At 42.2% G+C, this 14,740-nt stretch overlaps 2 protein-coding genes across 3 annotated transcripts in view; one reads left to right on the top strand and one right to left on the bottom strand.

Annotated features, from left to right (window-relative positions):
* JADE1 (jade family PHD finger 1) overlaps positions 1 to 14,740 on the bottom strand; it is a 129,003-nt gene that overhangs the window by 103,875 nt on the left and 10,388 nt on the right. The gene's annotated exons all lie outside the window — the stretch shown is intronic.
* Positions 4,671 to 7,886, top strand: LOC141086226 (uncharacterized). Its single transcript, XM_073572076.1, has 2 exons — positions 4,671 to 5,471; positions 6,272 to 7,886. Exons 1-2 carry the CDS (start codon positions 5,225 to 5,227, stop codon positions 7,768 to 7,770), a joined length of 1,746 nt encoding a protein of 581 aa, XP_073428177.1. The 5' UTR covers positions 4,671 to 5,224; the 3' UTR covers positions 7,771 to 7,886.

Below are 14,740 nucleotides of genomic sequence, written 5' to 3'. Positions count from 1 at the left end.
ACAGTTCTACATCCGAGACTGGCTGCCGTAGACGACTGCACCACCGTGTCACACTGAGGGATGCCAGGTCTTTTGGCTCTTCATTACCTCACACAGGCTGAGTTTTACAAAGCCACCTGCTCTGAAAGTTTGCAAACTCAGACCGACACATCCAAACCCTTTAGACTGGTTTCCCATTAGCGTTTTTTTAGCGCAGTGCATCATGCGCCCCCATGTTTAACATGGTGGGTGCATGGTCTAGCATTTGCATGCGCACGTATGCGTTTTCGTGCGCATCCGGTTTTTATAGTGTGCGCCTAGGCGCGCCCGACGCAACCTGTTGAATTTTTGGGTCGGTCCAACAGCGTCAAAAAAACGCATGCGCACGCTAGCGCACTGAATGCGCAAAGATAACACATTGCAGACTATGGGAACGCCGTGTTTTAAGAGTTAACATGGCTACAAACTAGTTAAAACACATGAGCCTAAAAACGCATGATGCGTTTTTTGCATGCGTTTCTACTGTGCACGAAGCGCAGCGCTAAAAACGCTAATGTGAAACTAGCCTTACTGCAGGGTTTTTAACTGGAATGTGTGACCATGGGCCACTTGCAAGACCCGGCCTGGAGGGAGTGAACTGACCCACTACTATCCTGTAATTCATTCCAAAAAAAAAGCCCATGGTGGGTTTTCTTAAATCTGCCTTGGGCAAATAGCTTGCCCAAGACCAAACTTACTTTTATTTTGCACTGCAATGCTCGCCAGCGGCCTCAATACTCTTCTATGCGCATCCAGGGGGACACATAGCGACCCTCGCATATAACACCTGTTACTGCCTCACACCTTCCATACAACATCAGTTTAAAACAAAACAGGTAATCCATAATTCTAAGTAGGGTCTAGACCAAGCAAAGAGGGCCTTGCTTACAGCCCTTTAATGCAAATGACTCCTTTGTCTATTATTACACTGCACAGCTAGCACTGCACTCACTGGGGAGTTTGGAAAACTCTCTAATGAGTTATTACTGGCTGGGAGATCTGTATGCTATTTTCCACATAGTGTCAATAAGCACAGTTTCAGAACAATCAGGTGCATACCTGCACAATCCATGGAGCATAACCTGTAGAATTGCAATTTGTGTATTTCTGCCCCTTAAGCTGAAGTCAAGTTACAAAATATACAGCCTCGGGGAAAATAGTAACCAGACGACATTACAAGGTGCACAGAGGAAATGATGATGCAGCTGCTTTCTAAGATCAGGAGCACAAGCTGACAGGCAGCATCAGCACAGAACAATGAGCAGATACAGAGTGCGGAGGAAATGTTATCACAGATGTGCTTTCTAATGATGAGAGATCCTCCCATGAGCTGGTCCTGGAGTTGTAGGACATACACTGTATGGACAACAGTACTGGGAAACCTTACATGACATTCATGACTTCCCATTCTAAAGCCATGGGCATTAAATGGAAAGTTGGTTGGCCCATTGAAGCTCTTCTGGGAAGGCTTTTTACAAGACTTTGGAGTGTCTGTGGGAAGTTTTGCCTATTCATCCAGAAGAGCATTTGTGAGGTCAGATACTGATGTTAGATGAGACAGACTGCCTCTCAAGCTCAGTTTGAGTTCATTCCAAAGTTGTTCAATGGGGTTGAGGTGAGGGCTCTGTTGGAGCCAATAAAGTTCTTCAACACCAAACTCATGCAATCCATGTCTAAGTACCATGCTTTGTGCCCTCGGGAACCAAAAAATAGCCTTCAAACTGTTCCCACAAAGCTGTCCAGTAAGTATTGGCACTCTGACGCATTACAGGGGGTATCTGGCAGCTCGACTGCCTGCTGTGCATGGTGCAGGGGAAGAAAGGCGCCGCAAACAGGCAATTACCTGAATGTTAGTGCTTTGATACATTATTTGTTCTTTTGTAAAATCACGGATACCCCCTTTATGATATCCTTTCACTGGAACCAAGGGACCTAGTCTGACCAGGGCTGAAACACAACCCCATAGCATTATCCCGCCTCTTCAAAATTTTACAAGAGTACAATGCAGTCAGGCAGGTAACACTAATGGCATTTACCAAACCCAGACTTGTACTCAGACCGGCAGATAAAAAAGTGCAATTTGTTACTCCGGAAAACCCATTTCCACTGTTCTAGTAGGGCCCTGCTTTACAGAACAATCAGCTGCTTGGCATTGTGCTTGGTGATGTAAGGCTTAAATGCAGCTTAAGAGCTGCCAAGGCACAGTTTTTGGGCTGATAACGTGAGATCAAGTTTACAACTGCAGTTATGGAGTTAGCAAAGCAGTAATGACTTTCATACACTGTGCACCTCAGCACTCTGCGACCCACCCTGTAGCTTTTAGTGGTCTATCACCATGGGGGCGAGTTGCTGGTTACTATTCATTAATACTCACAGTTGATGGAATATTTAGGAGGTCACTGTCCTATTACAGCACCACGGTGGTATCAGTGAGCTCTTTCAGAAATGTTTGTAAAGGCAGACTGCAGGGCTAATGGCTGGACAGTGGCAACGGACTAAATGCAAACATGAAGTCACTAATCAAGGCTATGCTTATTGCTTACACTGTTTTTTTTTCCCCCAGGAGTTTTTGGGGCATAAATTCTCCAGTCAAAATTTGTGTTTTTTGAAAACTTTCTGCTGCACAAACTCCTGAAGAAAACAAACCTCCATGTGATCAGAGCCTTAAAGGTATGGTCACACATTGCCTTTTTGCTGTTTTTTTCTGCTCTCTTGGCAGTAAAGAAGCTGCATACAAAAAGCATGATTTGCTTTGGGTTTTTTTGCTTTGTATTTGCTGTGTTTTTTTCTTTCAGGTACATTTGTCTCTTGTGCATGCTGATTGCATAGTTTAGTGCCCCCCAAAAACAACTTCCTGAGTTTTCTGCATCAAAAACACATCAGGTTACCTGCAATTTTTGAACTTACCTATTGTACCCTTTGACTGCAAAAATGCTGAAAGTAGTGACACACGTTGCAGTTTTCAGAAATACAGCAGTTTTCCAATGTCCCCCTGACGAAGGTACGCCGAAACGCGCGTCGGGGCTGGCACATTTAACACTTTGGTTTGCCTCTTGAATTCTCTTTGTACATTTACCTTGATGGATTAGATTCACTTCACTATTTTCTAGCACTGCACTTTATTTTGCAGTCATATGTTGTTAGTTTGCTGCACAGATTTATATATATCTGCACTTTATATAACATCATGAATTATTTTTTTGTTTGCACATTAATGTTATACTGGCACTAGCACCTTATTTATTGTGTTTTACCTTGTATTGTGCGATATTATCTTTATATACAGCATAAGTGCTCATTACTGTCCCCGTTTGTGCCTTATCCAAGGCATTGGCCTCCCCTTATTTTTCTACATTATATTTGATATTAATTTAATAAACTTTAATTATTGGACATAGCTTCGGTTTCTTTCGTTGTTTGATTTTATCATCCGATTTGTCCCCTTTATTTTCCATGAGTGCGATATTTTTATTATAAGGTGATTTTATTGCACTGTTCCATGAGTTATTTTGATTTTAACTAAATCTGCAGCCAAATCCGCAACGTGTGCATATACCCTTAAGGCTATGTGCCCACGTTAGCGTTTTAAAACACTCAAAAAAACAGACTCCTTCCCAGAAAACACGCGTTTTATTTCCGCGCGTTCTTTGTACAAAAAACACGCGTTTTTGAAGCGTTTTTTCCGCGCGTTTTCTGGTAACATTGGAAACAGCTAAAAGCGCGGACCTATTCGGAAAAGAATGAGCATGCTGCGTTTTTAGCCGCTAAGCGTTTTCTGAGCGGAAAAAAAAACACGCATTGAAACAAAAATGCATTAAATTGAATGGGAAGCTTATTTTAAGCGTTTCTGAAGCGTCTGATCCGGCACAAACGCATAAAAAACGCTTAAAAAACGCAACGTGGGCACACAGCCTAAAAAGCACTAAATAAATGCTGAACAGAATGAACAAATGCTGAACAGAATGAACATATGCAGTGCAATCTAAAACCAACTTGCTGTGCATATGTTCAGTTTTTTGAGCTTCTTTTAACTGCTTCTGGTCTCCATCAACACAAACAAGTGACCTGATCATTCTTCAGGTGACTTTTCAGCTCACCATTTTTTTCATTAAAAGTAAAAAAAAAACAAACAAAAAAAAAAAAAAACGGTCAAGACGTTGCAGAAAAGAACTGAAAAGTTGCCGAAAAAGATGCTTTAGGACAGAACCCAAGGCATCTTCCTACTTAAATACTTGGTGTGTTTGCACATGCCTAAAAAGCAATCGCACATACCCTTCGAAATATGCCCCAACACTTTTGTCCACATAAGGTATATTGTAGAGTATAATTATGGGACCTATACGCAAGTCAGCTACATAATGGTCTGTCTTTTTAATTTAAAGGATGACATAACAGCCAGGGGATGACAATTGCCACGGTGTCACAGGAATCTTCTATGACTCCACTTTGCATATATGAACTAGTTACACAAGCTTCAGCAGAATAGGGAGCGCCCTGGCTAACTACATAGCATTGGTAAGGATGTGGCCAAGGGTTAAATTTGCCACTGATCACCCGAAAAACGAACAAAGCACACGGTGCGATATCAATAGCATATCGCTGTTTGTATATGGGATGTGCTGCCAACTGCATGATGCTATATAGCAGGGTGGATTGATTTAAATCACGCCGATTTAAATCATGATTTAAATCACGATTTAAATCAAAAGATTTTTTTCTATTTAAATCGGATCGATTTAAATCATGATTTTAATCATGATTTAAATCACTGATTTAAATCAAAAGGTTTTTTTTTTTAATATAAATCACGATTAAAATGAGAAGTGAGAGCAGTGTGCATGTGCGCCCATAGTTACACGGACGAAACTAGGGGCAACGATCTAACGCCAGGGTGAGGGGGGGACCCCAAAGTAAGTAAAAATCTTTTTTGTTTTACTATATGGCAATAGGTAGGTGTTTAAAAGCAGCATGTCTTAATTGTATAAACTATTAATAGCCTCCACATTTTGTTCATACTGCCCCTTTAATTCCACACTTCTAGCTTGGTTTCAGTTTTGGTTTAGTTTCTTTTTCCCTGCATTCAGTTGACATGCCCAAACTTGTTGGATAGTCAGCAGTACTTGGCTCAGGCTGTAGTAACATCAGCAGTGCTTGGCTCAGGCTGTAGTAACAATCAAACTTCATAAGTGATCTGTGTGAGCCTGCCATGGCAGCAGGTCCTAAGAGAGACCCTATTTGGGTTCATTTTGTTGAGATGCCAGCAGCAGATCTTGGAAAGAAAGGTGCAAGAGCAAAGTGCAAATACTGTCAAAAGGATATCCAAGGACTTGTTTGCCATTTGAAATCACATTATGAAAACTGCAACCAGAAGGGAAATGAAGATGTTGATAGTGATACAACTAATGTCAATGAACCCCCACAGCTTCTTATGCACCAGGAGCCTAGTACTAGTGGTAAGTCTGGCAATTAATTTACAACCTATTTTTTTAACAGACATTTTACTGGGATGGTTAAAGTCTATGAAAAGAAAAATTTCTAGCACTGGTAGTTCTGGAGTATAGAATTTAAATTTATGTTAAGGCAATATTTCACAGAAAATTAACGCTAAAGGACATGTGCACCTTTATTTTTTTAAGGTGCACATGTCCTCCCCCCGCAGCGCTCTTACCTCCGATCCCCGCAGCGCTGAGATCCGTGGCTTCGTTTTGACCGTCCGCCTCCCGTCCTCCGGTTGCGGCCTACTCGCAGTGATCCAGCGGCGTGACGTCAGCGGGCCGCACGCTCCATTGAAATGAATGGAGGCGCGCTCGCGGACGGGCAGAACGAAGCCACGGATCCCCGCAGCGCTGACATCGGAGGTAAGAGAGCTGCGGGGGGAGGACATGTGCACACTGTGACTGGCTGCACCTTAAAAAATAAAGGTGCACATGTCCTTTAAGTAAAAATAAAGTGTGTATACGCTTATTTTTTTTTTATTGTAGGCTGCAATTCACTTTTGAAGTCTGCCAAATTGACCATTTTAAAAAAAAAACATTTTTAAAACTTTTGTGACATAATTTTTTTCAGTTGCTGAGGCTCTGATATTAGTTACCAGTATTACAGCAACCTCACCGGAAAACTTGAGTAGCATAACTTTTGAGACAGCCCTTATAGGACGAGGACCATTACATTGTTCAAAAAGTTTGTTTCAATATTTTCGTTATATTTCTTCAAATACGCAGTCGATTTATATTTTTAATTTCTGTGCTTTCAGGGTCAAATATGGCTTGTGCTGCACGTGACAATCAATATCTGGGTACAACTTCAACAAAGCAGCCCAAAAAAAAACTTTGCGTGCAAAGTGTAGAAAAATTCATCTTAAAGACTACGACGAGCCAGAAAGAACATTTTGATGAATTAATTGCTAAATTCATATTTGCAACCAATTCTTCTTTCCGACTAGTTGAGCACCCATTGTTTGTACAAATGATCGAAGGAATTAGACCAGGCTACAAACCACCAAGTAGATTTGATATCTCAGGAAAACATCTTCAGGCTGTATACGACATAGAAAGAGCGGCTTGTACAAAATATTTGAAAGACAAGGTTGTTAACATGAGCTTGGATGGTTGGAGCAACATCCACAACGACCCCATAATTTGCACTTGTGTCACAACAGAAGATGGTGAAACTTACCTTACAGACACAATCGACACATCTGGAAATTCACATACTGCTGAATATTTACTTGAAATTGCTAAGAACTCAATTCACCAATGCCAAGAACAGTTTGGATGTAAAGTAAGGAGCTTAGTTACTGATAACGCAAGCAATGTGGCAAAAATGCGAGCGGAACTGGCACAGGATGACACAAATGTCATTACATACGGTTGTTCTGCCCATTTGTTGCATCTTTTGGCAAAAGACCTGCATATTTTGGGTGTCAAGGAACATGCTGTAGAAATTGTTAAATATTTCCGCAATAATCATTTTGCACATGCAACCTACAAGGAAATGGGAGGACTGAAGTTGGTTCTACCACAAGATGTTAGATGGAATACCTTGGCTGACTGCTTGGAACTGTTTATTAACAACTGGTCAAAATTACTGTCCATTTGCGAAACACATCGGGATAAAATTGATGCTAATATACGAAGCAAAGTATTAAATCTTGGTGTGAAGAGAAATGCCGAGGACCTTTTGGAAAGGTTAAAGCCAATATCGATTGCGTTGGATAAAATGCAGAAAGATACTGCAACCATAGCTGATGCCACAGAAGTTTGGAAAGATTTAGAAGGTTCTCTAGATCTCTTGAACCTCTCAAACAATGTAAAGGTTGCAATACAGCACCGCAAGGACCAAGCATTAAAAGAAGAACACTATTTAGCCAATATCTTGCATCCCATCTACAGAGGGAAAAAATTATCTGAGGCGGAAATCAACTCTGCAATGGAGTGGCTCGCCAATACTAACCATGACATTGTGGCAACTGTGCTGAAATTGAAGTGTGAATCTGCACCATTTCAAAAATACATGTTTGCAGATAACGTCGTTAATGAAATAAAACCACTGGACTGGTGGAAGTCGCAATCACTTGTTCTTCCAGCAAAGATAATAAATCTAGCTACTCAGCTACTGACTGCATCGGCTTCATCCGCAGGAGTAGAGAGATTGTTTTCTTCATTTGGTTTTGTGCACACAACAGTCCAAAACCGCTTAGGAACTGCTAAAGCAAGCAGGACAACTGGTTTTCCTATTAAAAGTCCTAAATAAACAGTAGGCTTAAAGGACTGATGTATTCACTGAAGATGTTTGCTTACTTCAAACGTTAGAGATAGGCTATTGTTAAAAAGTACTTACTCTCTGTAGTTCAATTCTGAGTGTTTAATAGTGCAAATAAAAATTATTAGGTTTCATAATCAACTGTTTTAATATTTTTATTTGTGTAAAACAATTAGATTTGCAAAAAGACAAAGTTTTGCTTGTGTACAACTTGATTAAAAAATCTGATTTAAATCAAATGATTTAAATCAAAAAAATCTGATTTAAATCAAAAAAATCTGATTTTTTTGATTTTTTAAAAAAAATCAAGATTTTTATCCACCCTGCATATAGGAACAGAATGATCATATACTTCTTGTCAAAGTATAATGGAAAGTAAACAAGCACCTGATGACCTATGTAGTCAGTGCAACAGGCTAAGTGGCATACTAGATGTCCTCCACGTAGGATCTCTGCACCTGGATTTGCCTATGTTATGTAGATCTTCATGTATTCTGCTTTCATGGCAATATCACGAAACAATCACTGACCTCAGGGAGGCCAGCCAAAGAAAACACTGCGGCAGCCGGGAAAGGCGCTCAGTCAGTGAAATCCTAGGTGCATTGCTCCCTGGGAAATACGAATATGCAAATAAAGTCCGTGGAGCCTCATTTAAGAGTCTCAAACACGGGACTAGCCAGATCTTCCTCCAGCTGTCTGTTGATGGATACCTGGCCTTGGTATTTCCCTTGTCATATCTGTAAACTCGTAAAGAGCTGGATATTGACTTAAAGGGCCACTTAATATGGTGGTAATGGTGGTTTCCGAAAGGAGCCACTCCTTGGCTGGGTCCTTCCCTGGAGGAAGATCTGGCTAGTCCCGTGTTTGAGACTCTTAAATGAGGCTCCAAGGACTTCATTTGCTTTCATGGCAATGGCAGAAGCAGTGGTTATGATGCATCAATTTCAGTGCCCACCGAACCTCAATTACGTGACAGAACGAATGCGCTTGTGAGAAGAATAAACCATCTGCTATCCTATCCCCATACAATCCCTCAGGTGTCACAGACCGGCTAAAGATGCTGATCAAAGAGGAGCTGTCACTCCTAAATCACCGCCACTGCTGCCAATGTTCAGATTACACCAAACCGATGTGGGAAACTGCTCACAAACAGCTCACTGCTCTATTAATCCTCTTAGCCTATTATTTGGCTGAAGCAGAGAACTAAGGCGTGTTACAGGTGCCAGCTTTACTACAAAAAAAAAAAAACAAAGATTAAAAAACTTGTCCCAAGTGTCACAGGGACTCTCCTTCTGCCAGGAACACACCAATTGTAGGCTTGTGGGGTTTAAATTAAAGGGGTCAGCCAGCGCCTCTCGTCACTATCAGTAGGTGAGTTAGCACGTTACGGCCATTGGGGGATACCAAATGTGTGTGCATTTTACTGGAACTTGGGACTTATTTAAAACATTTTAGTATATATAATTTCTTTCTTAATTTTACTATATTCTCTGTGCCAACCTGGGGGATCCCCCTGAGACTTTGTATGTCACCATAAGTGTTGATCACTGCATGCAAAGCGTTAAATTACCCAAATCAAGCAATGTTTTAACCCCTTCACGACCTTTGACGCCACGTAGGCGTCATGAAAAGTCGTGCCAGAACGACCCATGACGCCTATGTGGCATCATGACTTTAAAGCCCCCCCTGCGGGTCGGGTGACCTAGTTCACTGAAAGGTCACCCGACCCGCAGATACAGGGGGCTTTGTTCTTTGCCACAGGGGGCGTGGCTTCGTCCCCACGTGGCTACGATCGCTCTGATTGGCTGTTAAACGTGAAACAGCCAATCAGAGCGATAGTAATATTTCATCAATGAAAATTGATGAAATATTACAATCCAGCCATGGCCGATGCTGCTGTAGCATCGGACATGGCTGGAGACACAGATTCCACCCCCCCCCCCCACGGCGATCGCCCCCCCCCCCCGCAACTGAATGACAGCGGCGATCTGCCGCCGCTGTCATCATCTGCCCCCCTCCCATTCCCTCTGCTCCCCGCCAGCTTCCGATAACCCCCTCACGCCCTTTCACCTCCCCCGGCACCTTCTAAGTCCCCCTGTCGCTCCCGGTGTCCGGCGGGTCCGGTTCATGGGCGCCGCCATCTTGGAAAATGGCGGGCGCATGTGCAGTGGGCCCGCCCGAATCTGCCGGCTGCAGATTCCATTCTTTCATTTTGATCACTCTCACAGTGATCAAAATGAAAGAAAAAGTAAATAAACCCCCCGATTATCACCCCCATAGGTAGGCACAACTAATAAAGTAAAGAAAATATTTTTATTTTTCCATTAGGGTTAGGGTTGGAAAGAGGGTTAGGGTTGGAAAGAGGGTCAGGGTTGGAAAGAGGGTCAGGGTTGGAAAGAGGGTCAGGGTTGGAAAGAGGGTCAGGGTTGGAAAGAGGGTCAGGGTTGGAAAGAGGGTCAGGGTTGGAAAGAGGGTCAGGGTTGGAAAGAGGGTCAGGGTTGGAAAGAGGGTCAGGGTTGGAAAGAGGGTCAGGGTTGGAAAGAGGGTCAGGGTTGGAAAGAGGGTCAGGGTTGGAAAGAGGGTTAGGGTTGGAATTAGGGTTAGGCATGTGTTAGGGTAAGGGCTGTGGTTAGGGGTGTGTTGGGGTTAGAATTGAGGGGTTTCCACTGTTTAGGCACATCAGGGGGTCTCCAAACGCGACATGGTGCAACCATTGATTCCAGCCAATTTTGCGTTCAAAAAGTCAAACGGTGCACCCTCCCTTCCAAGCCCTGACATGTGCCCAAACAGTGGTTTACCCCAACATATGGGGTATCAGCGTACTCAGGAAAAATTGCACAACAACTTTTGGGGACTAATTTCTCGTGTTACCCTTGGGAAAATAAAAAATTGGGGGCTAAAAAATTATTTTTGTGGAAAAAAATGATTTTTTCATTTTCACGTCTCTGCATTATAAACTTCTGTGAAGCACTTGGGGGTTCAAAGTGCTCACAACACATCTTACATACGTTCCTTGGAAGGTCTAGTTTCCAAAATGGGGTCACTTGTGGGGGGTTTCCACTGTTTAGGCACATCAGGGGCTCTGCAAACGTAATGACGACCGCAGACTATTCCATCAAAGTCTGCATTTCAAAACGTCACTACTTCCATTCCGAGCCCTGACGTGTGCCCAAACAATGGTTCCCCCCCACATATGGGGTACCAGCGTACTCTGGACAAACTGGACAACAACTTTTGGGGTCCAATTTCTCCTGTTACCCTTGTGAAAATAAAAAATTGTGAGCTAAAAAAATCATTTTTTGAGGAAAAAAAATTATTTTTTATTTTCATGGCTCTGCGTTATAATCTTCTGTGAAGCACTTGGGGGTTCAGTGTGCTCACCACACATCTAGGCAACTTCCTTATGGGGTCTAGTTTCCAAAATGGGGTCACTTGTGGGGGGTTTCCACAGTTTAGGTACATCAAGGGCTCTGCAAATGTAACATGATGCCCGCAGACCATGCCATCAAAGTCAGCATTTCAAAATGTCACTACTTCCCTTCCGAGCCCTGCGTGTGCCCAAACAGTGGTTCCCCCCCCACATATGGGGTACCAGCGTACTCAGGACAAACTGTACAACAACTTTTGGGGTCCAATTCATCCTGTTACTCTCGTGAAAAAAAATTGCGGGCTAAAAATCTTTTTTTGAGGAAAAAAAATGATTTTTTATTTTCACGGCTCTGCGTTATAAACTTCTGTGAAGCACTTGGGGGTTCAAGGTGCTCACCACACATCTAGATAAGTTCCTTGGGGGGTCTAGTTTCCAAAATGAGGTCACATGCGGAGGGTCTGTTTAGGCACACAGGGGCTCTGCAAATGTAACATGACACCCTCAGATCATGCCATCAAAGTGAACATTTCAAAATGTCACTACCTCCCTGCTGAGCCCCGACGTGTGCCCAAACAGTGGTCCCCCCCCCACATATGGGGTACCAGTGTACTCAGGACTAACTGTACAACAACTTTTGGGGTCCAATTTATCCTGGTACCCCTGTGAAAATAAAAAATTGCGGACTAAAAATATTTTTTTTAAGAAAAAAAAATATTTTTTATTTTCACAGCTCTACGTTATAAACTTATGTGAAGCACCTGGGGGTTCAAAGTGCTCACTATGCATCTAGATAAGTTCCTTAGGGGGTCTAGTTTCCATAATGGGGTCATTTGTGGGGGAGCTCCAAAGTTTAGGCACACAGGGGCTCTCCAAACACGACATGGTGTCCGCTAACGATTGGAGCTAATTTTCATTTCAAAAAGTCAAATGGCACTCCTTCCCTTCTGAGCCCTGCCGTGCACCCAAACAGTGGTTCCCTCCCACATATGGGGTACCAGCGTACTCAGGACAAACTGGACAACAACTTTTGTGGTCCAATTTCTCCTGTTACCCTTGTGAAAATAAAAAATAGCGTGCTAAAAAAATCATTTTTGAGGAAAAAAAATGATTTTTTATTTTCACTGCTCTACGTTATAAACTTTTGTGAAGCACTTGGGGGTTCAAAGTGCTCCCTACACATCTAGATAAGTTCCTTAAGGGGCCTAGTTTCCAAAATGGTGTCACTTGTGGGGGAGCTCCAATGTTTAGGTACACAGGGGCTCTCCAAACGCGACATGGTGTCCGATAACGATTGGAGCGAATTTTCCATTCAAAAAGTCAAATGGTGCTCCTTCCCTTCCGGGCCCTGCCGTGCGCCCAAACAGTGGTTTATGACCACATATGAGGTATTGGAGTACTCAAGAGAAATTGTCCAACAAATTTTAGGATCCATTTTATCCTGTTGCCCAAGTGAAAATGAAAAAACTGAGGCTAAAAGATTTTTGTGAAAAAAAAAGTACTTTTTTTTTACGGATCAATTTGTGAAGCACCTGGGGGTTCAAAGTGATCACTATGCATCTAGATAAGTTCCTCGGGGGGGTCTAGTTTCCAAAATGGGGTCACTTGTGGGGAAGCTCCAGTGCTTAGGCGCACAGCGACTCTCCAAACGCGACATGGCAAGCGCTAAATATTCCAGCATATTTTCCATTCAAAAAGTCAAATGTGCTCCTTCCCTTCCGAGCCCTGCCGTGCGCCCAAACAGTGGTTTATGACCACATATGAGGTATCGGTGTACTCAGGAGAAATTGCCCAACAAATTTTAGGATCAATTTTATCCTGTAGCCCATGTGAAAATGAAAAAAATTAATGATAAAAGAAAATTTGTGGTGCAAAAAATAAAATGTAAATTTTTTCCTTCCACGCTGCTTTAGTTCCTGTGAAGCACCTGAAGGGTTAATAATCTCCTAGAATGTAGTTTTGAGTAGCTTGAGGGGTGCAGTTTTTAGAATGGTGTCACTTTTGGGTATTTTCTGCCATATAGACCCATCAAAGTGACTTCAAATGTGAGGTGGTCTCTAAAAAAAATGGTTTTGTAAATATTGTTGTAAAAATGAGAAATCGCTGGTCAACTTTTAACATTTATAACTTCCTAACAAAAAAAAAAATTGTTTCCAAAATTGTGCTGATGTAAAGTAGACATGTGGGAAATGTTATTTATTAACTATTTTGTGTCACATCACTCTCTGGTTTAACAGAATAAAAGTTCAAAATTTGAAAATTTCGAAATTTTCAAAATTTTCGCCAAATTTGTTTTTTTCACAAATAAACGCAAAAAATATCGACCTAAGTTTACCACTAACATGAAGCCCAATATGTCACGAAAAAAACTATCTCAGAATCGCTAAGATGCTTTCCAGAGTTATTACCTCATAAAGGGACACTGGTCAGAATTGCAAAAAATGGCCAGGTCATTAAGGTCAAAATAGGCTGGGTCATGAAGGGGTTAATTTAACCCTAAAGGATCTATTTCAAGTTTCAACACTATTTCCTATTCATGAGATATGGAATAGGTTCCTGGGGATGTGAACGATAATAACCTGCCCGGCGCCAGAACTCAGACCCCCACTGCACTTTAGTCCACCCGACAGAGTACCACTTCCAGTAACGGGGCACAGTTTGTTTATATATTATATATATATATATATATATATATATATATATATATATATATATATATATATATATATATATATATGTCTGCTGTAGCCACGTCCCCCCGCACTGATTGACAGACGGCCCAAATGCTAAGCCTGTCAGTCAGTCAGTGCGGGGTGCTGTAATAGGCCAGTGACCTCCTAAATATTCCATCGACTGTGAGTATTAATGAATAGTAACCAGCAACTCGCCCCCATGGTGATAGACCACTAAAAGCGAAAGGGTGGGTCGAAGAGTGCTAAGGTGCACAGTGTATGATTAACCCCATATCTGCAGGTAACTGCAATCTTTCAGGTGATTGGCTCCCTTTAAGCTGGTCATACACATACAACACAGCCAATGGCCAAGCGTTCATTCTGTTGTCAGCTCCTTCATGTGAATGAATGTTGGGCTCAGCCGAGTATTCGACTGCATAAGGACGACGCTGCAAAATGCCTCCGATAATGGCGTAGTAGAACAAAAGGATCAGATGTCTAAATATAAACTGATAGACTCTTATTTACCCTGACAACATAACCTGTCATGGGAGAGTTTGGGACTCGAGACCCCCATACACATTACACATACAGATGATTTTTAGGTTATTGACCAACCTTGGTCTAAATGTGTATAAGGGGCCTTTAGTACAACATGATTAGTGCTCTCCCAGACCACCTCAGTCAGAATATAGCCCCCAGGACGCTACTTATAGCAAGCATTAGATTTTGTCAAGCCAGGCAGCTGACGGAAAAATGTACCAATACAAGGATAGCTTGACTGAGTGGCTAACATGTTAGCTGCTCGTACAAAAACCACTCGGCCCATCTGAGGAGTCAGTAAGGCCCCAATAAGTCATATGGAGAGGGGTTGTCTTCATGGAATAACCTAGCTAAATATTTCCTACATTGGTGGCATTTA

Source organism: Dendrobates tinctorius, unplaced genomic scaffold, assembly GCF_039654945.1.
Source record: "Dendrobates tinctorius isolate UK_male_01 unplaced genomic scaffold, ASM3965494v1 ptg000030l, whole genome shotgun sequence".
NCBI lineage: Eukaryota > Metazoa > Chordata > Amphibia > Anura > Dendrobatidae > Dendrobates > Dendrobates tinctorius.
Note: the sequence above shows the minus strand (reverse complement) of the source record. Positions and strands in the feature narration are given on the sequence as shown.